This window comes from Ambystoma mexicanum, chromosome 1p (assembly GCF_040938575.1).
Source record: "Ambystoma mexicanum isolate Mex_15411 chromosome 1p, UKY_AmexF1_1, whole genome shotgun sequence".
NCBI classification, from domain to species: Eukaryota; Metazoa; Chordata; class Amphibia; order Caudata; family Ambystomatidae; genus Ambystoma; species Ambystoma mexicanum.
Genome location: NC_090921.1, coordinates 1,009,771,058 through 1,009,789,968, shown reverse-complemented (window position 1 = coordinate 1,009,789,968; position 18,911 = coordinate 1,009,771,058). Strand labels below are relative to the sequence as shown.

Below are 18,911 nucleotides of genomic sequence, written 5' to 3'. Positions count from 1 at the left end.
CAGCTTCAACAGGGTACACTTCAACCTCTTCAGGTAGGAAAGGCGCTCTTCCTTTTAATGACATCCTCTTTGCCTCTTCTGTCGTCTGCCACAAGAACAACCTGCCTCTGCCAATAAGCTTCACCTTTTTCTAGCTTCTGCAGTCTTTGGCCTCACAAGTTATATCGACTTCAAAAAGGTTTCTTTACAAACGGATAGTAGTTACCCAGAAGCCTTAGTGTCACTCTTTCATTTCAGGTAACAATGCCACACATGTATCCTAAGCCACTTGAATGTTAACAACTTCACAGTGTAGTTTGATGGCTCTTAAACTCTTGGCAATGCGGGTTTCACTATAAAACGGGGATGTCTCCTGGCTTGTGTAATGCTTGTTCTTCTCTTCAGTTGTTTAGTGTCTTTACTTCTTAGAAATGGAAAGAATGTCACTGCTGTATACAGTATAAGATTGTCTTTCAAGTGAAAACACATTTGGGCACATGCAACCTCTCTTTAAAGTAGATTTTTAGGTTTAAAGTGGAATAAAGAATTGTATTCCCTCGAAACGGCAAAGGATGAAGTGCTGACTTCCTTTGGAAATTACACTTGGGCACACGTGACCTCCTTTTGATGTAGTTTTCACTCTTTGTAAATTGTATCTCATATATTGTCAAGCTTAGGTATTCAGTAATGGTTTAGAGAGCGTTCCCTCTTCTTAATTAGGGGCACGCAACCACTCCATTAGGTAGTAACAGTCTTTAAACAGTTCAACAATGGGTTTCAATACCTTTTAGCTTCTCACGTGAGTGTTGGTCATTTACGGTATACGCACAAGTGCTACAATTCCATTGTTAACAAGACTGCAGGTATAACAAACAGCTTTCACTTACTTTAAGTAATACGCAAGTCATTTAGGCGATGGCTACCGTTACCGGCAAGGCTCACGCTTTGTATTTGAATGCCCTGCTTCACTCACTGGCTTCATAGACACTGTTTTTGCGGGTTGCACTGCTTTCCCAACTTCCTTTACCACTTCTGCTTCTGGCTCTCTGGAGACCCATACCCTTCTTCTGCACGGGTGTCTCCAGTCTGGCCACTCAAATTGGGAGTTCCGTTTCCTCCCAAGTCCCTCAGCTTGCCTCTTTCTTCTGGCCCTGGTCTCCTGCACGGTCACAGTTCTGCAATCACAGCAATAAGGCTCACATGGGAAAAACTCTGACTCATGCACGTCTTCCGCTGCACAGCCTCTGCAGTTAAGATTTTGGGAGAACAGGACACTCTCAGAACTTGCAGGCGAAATCTGCTGTCTCCACATTCTGGGGTCCCTTCTGTACTCCCACTGCTTCGTGATTTGCCAGCCTAATGCTTCTCCTCTGCTTCTACTAATACAGCCAGCCTTCCAACTCCCTTCCCAGCTCCTTCTACTCCTTCCTTCGTGAGGGGGCCTTTTATGCCTCCTAGGCTTAGTAATAGGCTTCAGGTGTAGGCCATTAGCCTTAATTGCCTGACTACTGCAATGGCTACTAGGCTTAATTGCCTGACTGCTACTTCTGCATGCCTTTTCGGGCCGCCTCCTCGTCTTAGTACCTCTAGGATTCTGGGACTTGTAGTTTCTCACAACAAAGTTAGGTTTTTCAACTTCTGAATTATTTGTAAGGGTAGATTTAATTCCCTTAAGGCTTTTAGAAGAGGGGCTATAAGAATTCGCGATTACAGAGGATGATGGTTTAGTGTAGACAACATTTCCATAATCCTTCAAATTGTGCCCTTGGGATTGAGCAAGGTATTCAGTTTGGGATACTAAAAAGGCTCTTTCTTTCGCTACAGTTGGCTCTGATTTTATGTGCTTAGGGTTCACAATCTTAGATCTAATATGAGGTTTAGAGACATTGAAATGGCAATAAGCCATAACCTCTTTAGGCGCATTGGGAAGAATCTTCCTGTTAGATGAAAAATACTGTCTCAACCCACTGAATCTCCTCACCACCCTGGGCCCTTTCTTCTCCCAGGTGATACTCCCACAGTACACCACCCCCAGGGTTGCGATCAGTAAGCGCCTGCCTTCCCCTGGCCACCGCGGAGGAGACTTTAGTCAGGGTTTCAGTGAGGGATCCGTAGGATTCTTCACAGTTGGGATGAGAAGAATATGGATAAAAGGGAAGATAATTAAAACATTCTTTGAGGAACTTATGCATGGCAAACTGCGGGACCAGGTAGGCTCAAGGGGCATGCACGCAATCTGCAGGGCCGCCCAGGTTAACGGTCGAGGAATTTAACTATTTGGATGGGCCGATATCAACCAGTTAATAACATCTCTGAAAACGAATAAATCTTAGGTCCCCAGCGGGTTCTCGATCAAATATAATAAGCTCTTCAAATCCTACTTGTTAGACCTCATAACAAAACTCTTTAATGATTTCCTGGTTACCTCGACCATGGACAGTTCCTCCATCATGAAACACTTGATAACGGTCCTGATCCAGTCAACCTGGACTCCTACAGATGCATCACCCTTTTAAATGTAGACGTGAATATCTATACCAACATTCTGATGACTAGACTAGAAGCAATACTCCCAGGGCTGGTTGATCTGGATTTATTTGTGGTAGGAACACACACTTATCTTAGTGGGCCTGTCTGCCTCCCTTGGGTTTCCCTGACCCAATGTCTCATTTATCTCCCTGGGGTATTCAAAACCTTTTTTTCCATATGCCTCTCTTGGTTCTTGATATCGTCTGCTGACTGCAATGTTACAGTTTCTCTGGCTCCCTAACCCTTGGTGTTGCTTGCTTCTTTCTCTCTCTCCAGGCCTTTCTTTCTGTAATCCTTCCTTCTTCCTCCTTCGCTCTGTGGTTGCTCTGTACCCCTCTACTATGAGCCACCTGGGTATCTTCCATAGCTGAGGGTGGACTCGAGTGAGGTGGTGTCGGCTCGGTAGCGGTGGCGGTCACCATAGCTTTCTGGCATTACCGTCATACGAGCGTGGATATGAGTGATTTTTGCAGTCCGCTCAGCTTATCGTTTCCCTGCTCCTTTCCTCGCTGTCTAGGTTCTGTGTCGCTTCTCGGGCCACAGGCTCACCACATTTCCTGTGTGGTTGCGCCTCCAGGTAAGGCCATTCCACTCGGCCTTGGCCTCGCTGGCTCTGCATGGCTCTCTGTCAGGTGTGCAGCCCCTCTCTCCTTCTCCAGCTCATGTCTGTGCCACAGCCGGCACAGATGTGTAGCACAGTTCCCCCCCTCAGTGACGTCATAGGCTTGCCTCTGCTTATTGCTGCGTCTTCGCCATTCTCCTTTTTATTCCCGCTCCTTGACCAAAAAGGGATGTGTTGTCTATTTTCAGCTGTCAAGTCCACGGAAAGACAAGAATTGTGTTGAGCCAAACAACCAAAGGCACTTTCAGTCCCACAGCTAAATGTAAGATTCGTTTCTCAGATTCCTATGTATGCAGATAATGCCTTACTTATAGGAATTTCCCCATCGTAATGGGAGGCTTTGTCCCCTTGAGGAGTCGCTTCCAGTAAGGTCCCACGTTCCCAAACCCCGGCGGAGAGTTTTGCTGAGCGGGCTTACCTCCCTAGCCTCAAAGGAGGTGGCTCCCCCAGGGAAGAAGGAACAACACCTCCAGATTCATCACAGGTGCTGAAGGGGGCACTATGTGCACTACAGCAGGACAATAATCAAATTCATCTGGGGTGAGCCCAGAATCGCGAGGAAGACCATGTTGAGAAGCCCAATTGACCGAGAAGATGGGGGTCCCGAACGTTGTGCAATACTTGTTGGTGGGACAAGCAGCACATGTGTTTGACTTGCTTCACCCAAGGTGGATCGAGCAAACAGCAGGCAGCTACAATTCTGCTGACCGGCTTACCCTCCTTAAGTAAAACAGCTAGAATGGTTGGGGGAATTCTGCTGAGCTCGACCCAGGCTTCCCTGACACATTGGGTTGGAAGAAATGGGGGTGTAACTCCCATTCTAGGCCCTTACCCATCACAAACAACATAGACCTTTTTCCAGGTTTCAGGGGGAAAACCTTTAATGCTTGGACGAGGAGAGGTCTAAAACCCTTGGCAGACGTATATGAGCAGGCGTACCCATTACATTTGAGCAAGCCAAACATAAATTGGCCTTGGATGAGACGGAGAGATACCATTGCATGCAACTGCGGCATATGGCGTCACATCCAACAGTGAACGCTGCAAGAAATACAGGCCACGTTGCCGGAATTAATACTGACCTTAATAAGGTCAGAATTTCAGAATGGTATCACCTGGCCAATGGAGAGGGTACAAGAGAAAATGGGAAGTCGAACAGGCTATAGAAATTGTGAGGGACACCTGGTTGGGACGGGTATGCCCAGACGTGGGTCCCATGCCTGCTCGGCCTAGAGACCCAAGCTACTTCTCACTGATGAGGCCCAACAAGGCAGAAACATGTCTGGGGATGCTTGTGGTCTCATGCAGACGGAATGTGACCTAGCAGTTTGGGCTTGACTGCCCCTTTTAGGGTGGGACCAAGCCTGATTTGCATATGGTCTTTCCCCTTCTGTAATGGCCGTGCAGGTGAAGAGGGATGATCTGGAGGGTTGCTCAGAGCAATACTAGAGGTTAAGATTAATTCTAAACCTTCCAGCCATCACCTCTTGTGTTTTCCCATTTCATTAGGCCAGGCGCCTCCAACCTTGGGCTCTCCAAATATTTTGGACTGCACCTCCCAACAGCCCATGCCACTCAAGTCAATGGTGAGGGATCATGGAAGTTGTAGTCCAAAATATCTGGAGAGTCGCAGGTTGTGGACATCTGCAGTAGGCCATTGTATATGGGGTTATATAGAGGGGGTTGTTTGCCGCAATCATGATTTCGGTTTTGTTTGGGTTGAGTTTAAGGCTGTTGTTGATTTGTTAGAGGCAGTTGACTAGCGTTTGGACTAGGGCCACACTTGTATCGATTCCTTTTTTTTTTTCGCAATGAATTGAGTATCATCTGCAAGGGTGTGGCATGTGCGTCTGTGTCCCTTGATACATTTCATGCATGGAGTCATACCAATGTTGAAGGATAAGCCGTTTCTAACCGCACAGGTGAGTGTGCGTGAAGTTAAGTTGAAGGGTAGTAGCTAGGTGGATTCCGCTCTTTCTCTCTGGAAGGATTTTCTGTAATGGTTGGTTGTAAGTGGGGTGGTCTGTAGATGAGTAGTGAGTAGGAATGATAGACCAATTTGATGTGCCAGAGCTAGTACTATGACAAGTGAGTCACAACCTGGAATCTTTAACAATGGTGCTGTTGTGATTCTTAGGTGATCTTTGTATGATATGGATAGGGCACCTCCTATTTTCCTTCGTGGTGGGCCAGCCTGACCTGAGTTTGAAGTTGTTCGGAAGGGATTTGTGTTATGTTATGTTACTTGGCATTTATATAGCACCTTATGTATCATTGGTATGACCTCAAAGCGCTGGTAGGTTGAACGCCCTCGGGAACCGCAGTTCAAGTCAGTAGAGGGAGAGAGAGTGTTGTATGGTGCGTGGGCGCACCGTATATGTGTGCAGCTGGTGTGGTTGTTGCATGATAGCCACTTCTTAGCAGTCGGTGTGGTGCTGAGATCATCAGTTGGATGTGTTCATTCTGGAGGGTGGACACCCAGACCGAGTTCTGGCTGCGTTAGGCCTGATGAGATGCCTAAGATATCCGGTATGTGCTCAGCTAGCTGTATTTTATTAGGATGATGAGGTGTTCGTGGGGTCATGTTAGTATGAGAACAGCTAGGCCGAATGTGTCCTAGCATAGCTGTGTTCTAGTTGAATGATGGTGTATAGGAGAGAGTAAGCGTGGTAGTGTGAAATGGTGGTTATCAGTAAAGCACCTGCGACCAAGTACGAGAGCAGGACAGGGGGTGTACATAGCAGCATACATATATAAAGCGACAGGATGGATAGGGTGAACATGTGATACAGATAACATGGGGATACAGGTACATAGCATATACATATGAGATACAGAGATATACAGAGATATATGCACTCCATCCACTAAACTTTAGCACAGTGATGATATTAGGCACACTTTCTAAATTCAACTATACTACAGTGACGCAATTAGGCACACTTTCTAGATTCAACTATACCACAGTGACGGTATTAGGCACACTTTCTAGATTAAACCTCAGCATAGTGACGCTATTAGGCACACTTTCCAGATTCAACTACACCACAGTGACGCTATTAGGCATACTTTCTAAATTCAATTTTAACTCAGTGACGCTTTTTTCTGACAAAAAGTATGCCCTATTCCCCCTTTACTGAGGAGCTTGTGAATCTATGTGCTATGCGTTGATGTTGATCTGGCATTGAACAAATTGCAGGGAATCTTTTTCTTTTCAGGTTTTTGTGTTCTTTGGGGGCTGTGTTGGATTGATTATTGGACATTGGTCCCTTCTGTCTTTTGATCCAGTGATTGACTTTGGTGTGGGGGTTGGACCCTTTGTTGCTGCAGGCTCTTCATTGAGTAGGTTGTGTGCGCGGTCAATGTCGTTTTCATGGGTGCTTGTGAGTTTGTTGCTTGCAATTCTGTTGTCTCGCCAGTCCCTGGTGAGCAACCCTGTGTTCAGGTAAGTTGGTTATTTTCTAGTTCTTTGATTTTTATTTAGTCCCTCAATGGTGTTTGCTTCTCTCCAGGTGAGGTTAAAATGTCTTTGGATGGGTGATCATGCAGGTTTGCAGGTGAATAGGTATGGCAACACATAGAGCACTTTTGGTCAAGATGTTGCAAAAGCACTCTCTTCTTTGAAGGGGTTTCCCAGGAGTATTTAGGTAGCAAGACGTAGTTAAAAGCGATGTTTGGCTTTTTTTCTGCTGATGATTGCGCTATTATGGGGAATTCATGTCCACCGGTGTTTCTTTGATCGAGGCAGTTGGTTTATGTGGGATTTGGGGTACACGAGATGCCTTTATCTCATTTGGCTTTGGGTGTCTTTTCTTTTTAGTAATCTTGATATTTCACTGGCACATTTTCTAAGTGGGAACATTTCTCTGTGACAAATTATCAGAGTGGCAAGGTATTAAAGTGGGAGGTTATCCAGATGAGAAAGTATCCCACTGGCCAGAAATATTCCAGTGGCAGATTAGTGATCAAATAATCAAAACATGTTTATTTGCAATACAATCATTGAATAAAACGGATAAATGCCAAAAATATATATACATCTGAACAAATCGAATACATAACAGATGGGTAATCATTTAGCAGCATGAACAGCGTACAATAAACTGCGTGGCATAGATACGATAGAAAGCACTATGCCTTCAGTGGGGTTTCACCCATCTATAAATAATAAAGTGCAGGATGACATTGAAAAAACCAGAACCTCTTAAAACCTGTAACCTGCCCACATTCGTACCCAGTGTAAAACTGTCTCCAAAGGTCTCTCATTTTCTAAGTAAACTAATCTCTGTTCCAAATGTGCGGCATAATTAGGCGAGGATTTTGGTAGGCCTAAGATCTTTTAAATAAAAAGATTTTCCAATGTGTATAGGTCTTGGGCATTTGCAAGGCCCTACAAGGAAGCACTGTATTTTAAGGCAGCTTTGGTTGTTTGGGATTCCATCTTTAAAATAGTGTTTATAGGTTGCATTTTACACGTTTTTAACAAACGGGTGATGCCTTCTATAGATTGATTCATTCTCACAGCTTGTTTTTCTAGGTGTGCTTTGGCTGATGTGCAGCTCAAAAAACCTAGATAGCCGGATTCCAGGACCCGTCGTATAAAAGAATCCTTGCTAGTCATGCAAACTATTTTTGTTTTCCTCTTAGACCTTGAGCTGATCAGTATCGCTGATTTTGCCATGTAATCTTGCAAATCTAGTTAATTCATGAATGTTGTGTATTTATTTATAAGGAGTTGGAGTGCTCTTGACATCCGAGTCATTCATACAGTGTCATCCGCATATGGTAGTACCAGGAACAACATTCAATGTAAATGAAGAACAATAGCAGAGCCAAGACGCACCCTGGTGTACCCCCGACTTTATTGAAAACCATGGTGTACAATTGCCCATGGCATGGAGGCAACCTAGCTACCTGATCACCTGCCACAATTTCTCTATTTACATTGTTGAAGGCGGTGCTCAGGTCCATAAATGCTAAATATATGGCCTCTTGTTTTAAATATAGCAAATAGGTGATTATTATCGTACACCCATTTTTCCAACTTATTAAATAGACAATGGGCAAATATCTTAAAGCTTGTATTTAGCAGGGATATGGGTCTATATGATTTTGGGCTAGCCTTAGGTCCTTTTTTTTTATTGGAACGATTACTGCTCTTCTCCAAAGTTCTTGGACTCTGGCTGTCTTCAGGATGGCTCTGAATGTAATAATCATAGCGGGCGCCCAAAGTTCGATCAAATCCTGAAAGAGATATGCCGTTATTCCATCCATTCCAGGGGAGCAATTATGTGCCTGTATGTTGATGGCATCAATTGCTTCTTTTAGGGAAAGAACTAAATGTAGTGAAACCTCATTGTATTTACTAAATAGGCACTTTTTATTCAGAGTGGTTCTAAGAACCATATCTTGATGTATATGTTCTGGTGCTTCATACAGGGTTATGAAGTGATCTATCCTTTCGTAATCTGGTATTGTAGTCTCAAGACCTGTTAATACTTGCTTCTAGTGTGGGCTCTTGGCCGCAATATACAAACATTTTCTAGAATTACCTTCTTTCAAAGCTATTTCTATGTCTTGGCAGGCCAAATGATCTAACTCCAGTTTATGTCTTGCGAGGGTTTTTGTAAACTTCTCTGATAGCAACTATTTCTGGTTTGTGAACATCTGGTTTTTTAGGCACAACAGCAAATGTTTATCCTGGTTGACAGATATTGCCATTGCCAGCTGTTACAATGAAGAGATAGTACAGTGGCAGAATATCCCAGTGGCCATTTATCAACGTTGCAGAGATCTCAGTGGCAAGTTATTCAGATGGGAAGATATGTTTTTTTTCATTTATTTTTATTTACCTGCATTGAAATTGAAACATCCATTTTTTAACAAAAAAACAAAAAGAGAAAGAAAAGGAAAAGAAACAAAAAATGTATTCATCGTCAAGAGTAAAAAGAGAAAATTATGATAATTAACCCAAGTTGACAATACATTTAAACACCCTCCCTCTCGGGGAGAACTTCTTCGAAGAAATGAACAGTAGCAATTGCATTTTTTGTTTTTTGGCCTTCCATTAAAGATTTCCACCAAATTGAAGAGTCTGAAATTGCAAAGTCTGAAAAAAGAGATCTAAAGAACTTTGGATGTTGCTCTCTTAGAGCAGGACATGCTGTGATGATAAGAAACAAAGATTCGGTCTCAGAGGTGACATTACAATACCGGCATTGTTTTTCTGATGACAGGCCCCATATTGCACAAATCTCGTTTGCTGAGTACAAATTTAAACGGGCTCTCATAAATTGATCTGATCTTTTTATCCGGAAATTGTTTCAGATATTCACAGACTGTATTTAATTTACGGCCTTCTGTGGGTAGATGGGCTACGGAATGATAGCTATAGTGCCAGAGTTTGAATCCAATCGTGAGTTTTAGTTTCTCTTTTACTCGCGTTGGATTAGTCACCAATTGCTGTAGAGAACTTCCTATTTCTTCCAGGCACCTCATCATTTTCAGTAAAAAGAAAGAGGATTCAACTTGGGAGCCCTCCCGTCCCCTGCACACTTTCAAATATTTGGATTAATCCAATACAGTTGTTCAAATTGAGTTATAGGCATTGTACATATTTTTGTTTCCAAATTAAATGGCGACGCGTTTCGAGGAAATTCTCCTCTTCTTCATAAGGCCAAACTTGGACTCTTAATGTAAAAGGAGAAACACAAATTCAGTAAAGAAAATATTGTAGGCACAATTCATAGATTGTTTATAACATATTCAATTTTACAATTTAGAAGAAGAGGAGAACTTCCTCGAAACGCGTCGCTATTTAATTTGGACTCAATCTTTCCTCAATTTGAGCCTCATCTATTGATTACATTTTGTTTCTATGCACTGTAAATAATTTCTCTCTGAACTATAATTCTTGCTGAAAATAATATAGCTTGGCTATAAATATATATTTGTTTATCTCACACTTCTGTGTCTGACCATATTTGTTAAAAACAAAAATATGTACAATGCCTATAACTCAATTTGAACAACTGTATTGGATTAATCCAAACATTCGAAAGTGTGCAGGGGACGGGAGGGTTCCCAAGTTGAATCCTCTTTCTTTTTACTGTTTATTGTCGGGATCTTGTGCCATGACCCCAGTTCCTCCCCCGCACCTAAAAATGTATTTAAAATAATCCTCGAATTTATTTACTAAACTTACTTACCATAGGTGTGCACTTCTATCTAAACCCTTAGCTACCTCATCATTTTCAGCCACCAGCCTTTCATAGATTGATTGCAGTCCAACATCATCTCCTCATAGACCCTCTACAGGGTTACTGGTCACGGGGTAGAACAGCATTTCCCATAGAGGGCTAGTCTATTCCAATTGACTATACACTTCAGGGAAGTAAGACCCATCTCTCTTCGAAGGATAGCCATCGGGGAAGATTGTGGAACACCCAAAACCGTCTTCCAAAAGAAACCTCTGAGGCGGGTCCAAAGGGGCTTTGGGATATTATACGTGGCTTCTGCCTCATAAGTCACCGCTGATATAACATTGGCTTTATAAAAACGTAGGACTGGAAGAATAGAGAATCGGCCAAACTTTCTGTTTAACCCACATGCTGGCTGGTCAAAGCTTTCATCTTTCCCAATAGATTAGATACAATTGGGGCTTCTGGTCTTGAGTTGCTCAGCCAAACTCCCAGGTACTTGAAAGATTGGACCTGTTCAATTTTCTCACTGCCTATATACCGGGAGAAACAATGTTTTACCCTGGTGGATGTTCCAAAGCTCATGGTTTTGCCCTTGTTAATTTCAAGGCCATTTTTAGAGGTGGGAAGATATCACAGTGGCATGGTCTCCCAGTGGCAAATTAGTGCAGTGAAAAAGAATCAAAGTGGTTAAGTATCACAGTGACAAGTTTATCAAAATGACATAACATTTCATTGGCAGGTAGGTAGAAGGGAAATTAAAGTAACAGTGACAGAATATTAGAGTGGCACAGTATTACTGTGGAAAAGTTATCCTTTGGGAAAATATTACAGTGGCATAACATCCCAGTGGCAGAGTATCCCAGTGTCCAACTATTCAAATGGCTGGATTTAACAGTGGGAGGTTGTCAAATGGCCGAGTCTCTGCATGATCAAATATCATAATAGTAAATATCACAGTGGGAAGTTATCTAAGTTGCCAAACGTCTCCCGCCGACCAAATATCAAAATGGCTAAATATCACAGTCTCAGGGTGGTAAATTATCTCTGTGGCAATTTATCAACTTAGTGAAATTCCTGTGTCACGTTATCCATTCTTCAGAGACTCCAGGGGGCAGCTATCAACATTGGGAAATATCACATTTGCTAGTAATCAAAATGGCAGAGTATCCCAGTGGTGGGTTATCAAGGTGGGCAGTTATCAAAACATGTCACAAAGTTCCCAATGACCAATTAGCAGAATGGTAACAATATTGCAGTGGCAAGCTGCCAATGGCAAAGTATATCAGGTTATCAAAATGTCAAAATATTACAGTGGTATTATCAAAATGGTGTAGTTTCCATAACATCACAGTGGCAAATGATCAAAGTGACTGAATATCACTGTGGAAAGCTATCAAATTGGCCCAATATTAGAGTGGGAAAATGTCACAGTGGTATATTGTCACAGTGGTACATTATCACTGACAAACTCTCTGTCGGCAAATATCACTGTGGTAAATTATTCACAGCACAGCTCTGTCCCTTACCTTGATGCTGTGAGGTCCAATGTGTCAGTGTAGAGGTTTTACAGAGCAAGGCTAGGGTGGCAGATGAACAGGAGGCACCCAAAAGCCTTTGTGCTAAGCCAGCTGCCCTAAGGTAACTGTAGAAATGGGACTGGCGGGATGAGGCAGGTGACTTCCTGGGCATACAGTATGCATGGATTCCACAAGGATTGTGTGTTGGAAGAGTGCTGCCTACACATCTAAGTCTGTTTTTTGCAAAGGCTTAAAAAACAGAAGAAAACAATTCCAATTCTACTAACAACACAATATTTGCTGTTTTAAAGCCTTTAAAACGAGCGGGAAATCAGGATTCAACTTAAAATAGATCAAGATACCTCAGGGATGCGAAACCAACAGCTCCTTGTAACAGCAAACTCTTCTCCAGAAAGTGCTTGCGGTGATGCAATGAACCAATTTGTACTGTTTTAGTGCTGGTGCTAAAACAACATTTGTGCTGGGGCGACGTAAAGTGAAAATCCTGACAATACAACAGTGTGAAACCCATCTAGATTTAATCATTTCACTGGCGTTAAATCCAGTACAAATCCAGTCAGTGGCCCAGCACTAAGACCAGTGAAAAAGGGTCCACTGGTTTTACAACAAGTAATATGCATGTGCCATAAAGACTTTCTCAGCGGTAACTGCCACCAGAGGCCCCCCTCATGCGGATCTGCTGCCAGACTGACTGGGGTGGGATGGTACTGGCAGATCGACCCATCCCAGCCAGCTTGCCAAGCCACTAGCAGACACGACCTGGGCGGCAGAGACTTTACTGCTATGTCCACTGCTGGATTTAGCCTTGCTGCCATCCAGGCCCCATACCACCGTGGGGAACAATGGCATCTCTGTTCAACTTTCCTACACAAGGTAAAAGCTGCTGAAAGGTGGTAGCTAGGGATGGACAATAATTGGCACAGCCAACGTAATGGAAATTGCCATAATGTGGACACTAACAAAATCTGGAAATGATGTGGGAAGTGTACATTGTGTAAACTAGCAATGATAAGCTACGTATATGTACTGGCATTCTGCCATGGTGTGCTGACCATAATATACATTGACAATGATGGATGGGCATGCATGACTGGATGGGCATGCAGTAGTATGCATACACAAATCAGGGGGATTAATACTAATGAATCAAAATATTTGGCACCTTATAGTAACATTGCTACTTTGCTTCTATTGTATTAGCATTAGCAATCACCTAATTGCAAGTGATTTGTGTAGGTTGGTACTATGGTAACATTTGATTGGCAACAATGTGAGCCCCTGGGTAAGGAAACTCATTGATGGGAGAATGTATTTCAGAAGGGAGCCTGGAGGGTATTTTTAGGGGCAGCAGATAACATGATATCTACATGTTAGAGTGCCTTACATTATATATGTGAATAAAAAGTACTTCTTTTCACCATTCGACTTTCTCTCCTCAGGGCATGGATTTCATTGGTCGTGATGCACTGCTACAGCAGCGACAGGATGGCGTATACAAACGCTTTACTATGTTCATCCTGGAGGACCACGATGCTGATCTGGACCTGTGGCCCTGGTGGGGCGAGCCCATTTACCGTAATGGGCACCATGTTGGCAAAACCACCAGCAGCGCCTACAGCTACACTTTGGAACGGCATGTCTGCCTTGGGTTTGTACAACACACAGATGAGGAGACTGGAGAGGCTCAGGTGGTGACTCCAGACTTCATCAATCGTGGAGAGTATGAGATAGACATCGCCGGCCAACGCTTCCGTGCCAAGGCCAAACTCTACCCTTTTAGCTCGCTCTTCACACATCGGCGGCGAAAGGACGATGATCTGGAACTCAGTTTCCAGGGGAAGTAATACAAAACCATTGGAAGGAAAGAAGCTAGAGTTGCACAATCTCCTGTTCGCTTGAAGTCCTCTAGCGCCTACTCCTTACTCCTTCAGCTTTTTCCGTGCGTAATCTTTACTATTGGGGCCATTTTAACAACGGAAAAATTTCAAACCATGCCCCCTTGCCTCTCTCCAGACATAGACCTCATTTCGCTTGCTTGCCTTTCCCTGCTTGCATTTTCTTCAGATGTCATCGTGGTTCCGTTTTTGCCAAGAGATACAATATGAACGACTGGCAAATAATACATTTCTTTACATGGCCAATTGAGAGATGCCTGAAAGCATGGGAAATGGTTTTTGCATCAGTTGCAGTAGGTCGAGATAAATGCCTCTAGCCCTGACACTCCATGAAATAGTTAAACACGAACAATTTGAATGCCACGGTTTTAACTGAAAGGCGCTGCATTTCAAGGGCTTTCATTTCACTTCTATGCCTTATTGACTGTAAAAAGAAGTATACTACAAAAATGTAGACTACAGCAATATACTGCCGAGGTTTTACACTTAAAATGCAAAACTTGAGGTATAGTTGTTGCTTCCTAAAATTCATTGCAACTCTTCTACGCCTTTCAGCTATTTATCCCAAATTATTCTAACCATTTGCAAGCACTTGGCAGGCATTCTGCCCCCTAAGGCCTCTCGCATGGGTGTCGGTATCCTGTTGTACTAGCCAGCCTAGCAGCCCACCTAACCAACCCAACCCCACCTTTACCCTCAGCCTTCATTTTTAATCAACTACATTTTTGTAAAGGATATTACTTATTTTTGCTATTTTTTTAGGTTATATTTTTAATGGATTTCTGTGGCAAACTGCTTAAATGTCTGAGCTGGAGTTGGGCCTGCTCCTGAACCTTCCCCCCTATCGCTCTGAACTCCCGCTGCCACTAACCACTGAATGACAGATTAAAAATAAATTTAGAAGAAAAGACAGACTCCCTTTGACTCCCCAAACGTGTGGAGCTGAATGGCACAGCTGATCTGGAGTGATAGTCCCACGATTGTATTTGGAAGTTCGGTTTCATGCATCCATTTAATTTCTATTGATCTGAATGTTGTTATACGACTTTGCACTCAAAACCCCAATCATGTTTCTTTTAACAGCAGATAGGTAACACAATGAAATTAAGATAAAATACAGTGCTACCTCTGTGTCCTTTTACGGTTCGAAGAGAAAATGTTGTCTGGCTCCCTCTTTAGAGAGTTGAAGACATGTTCATACATGGGTTTCGCGAGGCATGCCATGATCTGTGACATGTCTTAGCCAGCTGGTTGTAATCCAGCAAAGTGAAAGCAGTGGTACTGGGGGATTCTCCTCGGGTAGTTGGCAGAGCCAAGGAAAAGGCTAGTTTATGCCCAGTTAAATCTATTCTCTCCTATTGTTAGAGCGGAATAATTTTAGGTTTCCTTTCAGTTTCCCTTAGCCTTTCCCTTCCAGGCTTTCTTGGGAGATGTCTTTTTTGGCTATGCACTCTAGGGGTGGATTGGAGAGTGTGCTCGTGTTAATCATTCACTTTGTGTTCGCTGCAAGGGTTACATATGATATGATATGAGAGGAGAGTTATCTGTTAGTGTCAAATTCTAGATATCTATTTTAAAATATTGCTTCTGTTAGATTAAGTTCAATTTGTATGCCCAGCTGAACATGTGCCCTGCTCCGCTCCCCATAGGGTCTGTTAGGTGTGGGTGGAGCCACACAATAACATGTATTCATTGTTAGATGAGAAGAGACTTAGTTCTTCTCACCAAACCAGTCTATAACCCCTCTAAAGAGGAATCTCCCCACAGGGGTGCATGCTTTAAGGCACTTGTTCATATCTTTCATTTGTACAGTCGTTTTGTGTTCAATCTGACAACAAAATATACTGTGTATATGTCTGAGAATGTGCCTTCTCTTTAACAACCCCTCTCAGGATTGGGACAAAAAGTCAGTGTGCAAAGGTATTGGAAGTCTCAAGAGTAACATTCTGATATTTACAAGGACATCAGCAATGCTTCTTTACCAGGTTTGAGATTAGCGTTTCAGAAGGTAACAATTATATTTTATTATAGGTCACCCACTCTAATTCAGCTGTTCATCTCATCTGCAGAGAAAAATAAATGTTCTCAAAAGCCTCCCTTACAGCGTATCAATGGCCAAATCATGTCTTACGCCTAAAGACTCTAATCAATGATGCTCGGGACAGTGGGGCCCACGTCATTACGAATTTCATGATCATCGTGTACAGTCCCAGTGAGCATCAATCTATAGAACCAACCATGCTAGGCATAGTAGGACCCCAGAGCTTGGCAATGATACCCTTTCCCTCCTGAAAATGAGTAGTGAAGTTATGTTATAGCAAGCATCTACACATGTATTATAAATGTGTAAGAACCTTAAACCTGCTGTCGTGCCAATACATGACACGATTGACACACAGCTGAGGATGTGTTGCTGATTTTATGGTTGAGCCGAGATTGTGTGCACAATACAGAGTCATGATTTGTGGAAGGATATTGGGATTTCTCAAAACCTATATTTCTGTCCTCCTTTTCAAGATCAAGACATTCACAATGAATGCCATAACTATCGAGTTCTGGTATTACTTATTACATTTGACAACCAGATCGTAAAAGCATTCAGAACTTTAAAGGCACAAATGCACTGTAGCAGTGGCCATTTTCTGTAAAATGAAAAGATCAAGCAGATGGGGTCAGACAAAATAGTGCCATCCTGCACACATGGCTTTTTAGTGTCTTACAGTCTTTATTTCTGTAACGTAAAGCTGCAAGAAGTCTCTAGCTACGGCTCGCCAATAGAGCTGGACATGCGCGGGTGGTGGGTAGCACTCTCTGCTGTGCAATGGCAGTGTAGCAAGGGGTGGACACGCCGGCCGGTGCTTCCGAGATCTGTGCTTTCCATAGAAAAGAGAGTGTTTACAAATCTGAATTGTGAGTACAGTGAAGAAAAGAAAACATGTGTGTACGTTATATTGTAGATCATTGAACACTTTCACAATTCAGTCTTTCCGTCACATACTAATCTCGAGAGTTGGGGCAGTTGACTTTCCCCCACTATCCTACCCAGTCTTTGAACAGGAAGCAAACGCGTCAGCTTTAATTTAGTGTAATATATTTTAACCGGTTGCCTGACCTTGTATGCTCTATTTATATCATGTAATTTCCATTTTCACTTTTCTTTATCAAGAATAAATGTTAATTTGGTTTGTTTATTGAATAAAAGATTTTTTAACATGGATCTGTTCTAACTTGTCTGATAAGCTGCAATGTCATTTTCTTATGGATAGTGACATTTTTTTTTGTCTGCCAGGTATTGCCTTGGCAGTATACCCGTGTCCTCACTCGCATTGTATTCCATATAGTGCTATCAAATATCCAGGTGTCTTCCACATTTGGCATGTGTTGGGATGATTTTGCACGCTACTCCCTTCATAGCTCGGTATTAGGATCCACTACCAGGTACTGGGATTTGATCCAGGAATTCACGAGGAATTACCATTCCTGTCACCAGCCCAAGCAGCCACATCATATGCTAGACTTTGCAATCAGGTGCAAGGGACCTGCACCTAATGCCAGGTATTGCCATCAAATACCAGGTGCTCACATGTTATGTTTTGGTAATGCGATGTATTACGCTGGAACGGGGCCCTATGGTGCTACTTCACTTAGAGAAAAAATAAACAATGGATAAAGAAATGCAAAGAAAGGTTTGACACCATTTTGTTTCAGTTCCTAATCCCAGAGAGTGCAAGGTTTGATGCCTTTTATTGGATTAACTCTTGTTAAGTATTATGCAGAGGCGGAACAATGCGTACAACTTTGCAGTCCTATGGATTTCTTCACCAGATTGCTCAGAGAGTGCACCATCTGATGAGGTCGTCTCTGGGACTTCGAAAGATGTTCCAGCTCTGCATAATAAATACTTCCAGTTAATCCAATAAAAGGTATCCATATCTGCATTGTATGTGATTGGTTGAAAGCCTTTCATAAATTGAAAGAGGTTCCAAATCAAGCAAAGTGGCAGGAAGACATCCTTCTGCAAAGCAGCAGCTTTCTGAGAAAAGGCCAGAAAGAGAGGAGACAAAGGTGCTACGAACATGATTTTAAAAACAGATTTAAGGGCACTAATGGTCAACACAGGGTGCATAATCTCAAATTGTAAGATACTAGCCATGCCATGAAGTCACCTGCCACCATTTGTGAATGGAGGCAATTCAGTACGCATAACAGAATCACATGCACACTTTTTAAGCATGCATACATCTTTATCCTTATTTTGGCAAGTATGGTGTGCTAATATTGTCATCAAATGCTCAGATGCTACAAGTACATGCTGTGTGTTTTCTTCAAATGTACAAGTACCCACATCCTGTGTCAGGTATTGCTGTAACAGAATGTGTTTCTTGTGTGTTGGCATCTTTCATAGATTCACATTCTTCAGTTATTCCCAGTTGTCGGGCTGGGAATCCCTGGTACCTAACAAAACATCATAGCACCACATTGCAAAACATATGAAGAAGAAAAAAGGCGTCAACTTGTAGCCGATGCACCTCCTTTCGACTCTTCTTGGCTATAACTAATGAGATGAGTAGTCTTTAGCTCCACCCACAGCAGCCATCTTCAGATGCGATCCCCCAGTCATGTGACTTGATACTTGGTTCACTCTGAACCTCCTTACGTGAGGCAGGTGAGTCACATGAAAATCTATGAAAGGTAACAAAACTGGAGAACGGAAGGTAAATAACGAATTCTTCTCCAGCATTGTATCTTTCCCGGAGTCACATGTTTGAATAGAATGCAAAGCAGTAGCAGCACGCTTATAGTATTTCTCTCACTGTACAACAAAAGCAAAGCAATGTGCACCAATATGAAATATAGGGAAAAGGTGGGATAGTCTGCACATGTTTTAAGAGAACAGGTGCTGCAGGATTGCTTGAGCAACCGCCGACTCAGGCCTGACCGCCTCATCAGGGCAGTAGTGGTTGGGGAAAGTGTATTGCGGCCCCCATGTGGCATCCCTGTTTATGCCCTGCAGAGGAAGGCTGCAGTCGCAACTGGGCCTCTGGTTGATTGTGCTGGGACTGTGCCTGCCCATAGGACTCCCTCGTTTCAATGTAAATATTTGCTCAGCATCGACAAAATGGAGTGGCCACACTGCTTCAGTGGT

The 18,911-nt window shown here is 42.9% G+C and overlaps 1 protein-coding gene across 3 annotated transcripts in view; it reads left to right on the top strand.

The window, feature by feature from the left end:
* Nucleotides 1-16,980, top strand: part of PDPR (pyruvate dehydrogenase phosphatase regulatory subunit) — a 1,147,433-nt gene extending 1,130,453 nt beyond the window's left edge. For all 3 annotated transcript variants that reach the window (XM_069655114.1, XM_069655129.1, XM_069655120.1), the window contains one exon: nucleotides 13,310-16,980. In XM_069655114.1, coding sequence (XP_069511215.1) covers nucleotides 13,310-13,714 — 405 coding nt within the window. In that variant the 3' untranslated portion in view covers nucleotides 13,715-16,980. The remainder of the gene's footprint in view (nucleotides 1-13,309) is intronic.
* Nucleotides 16,981-18,911: the final 1,931 nt, after the last annotated feature.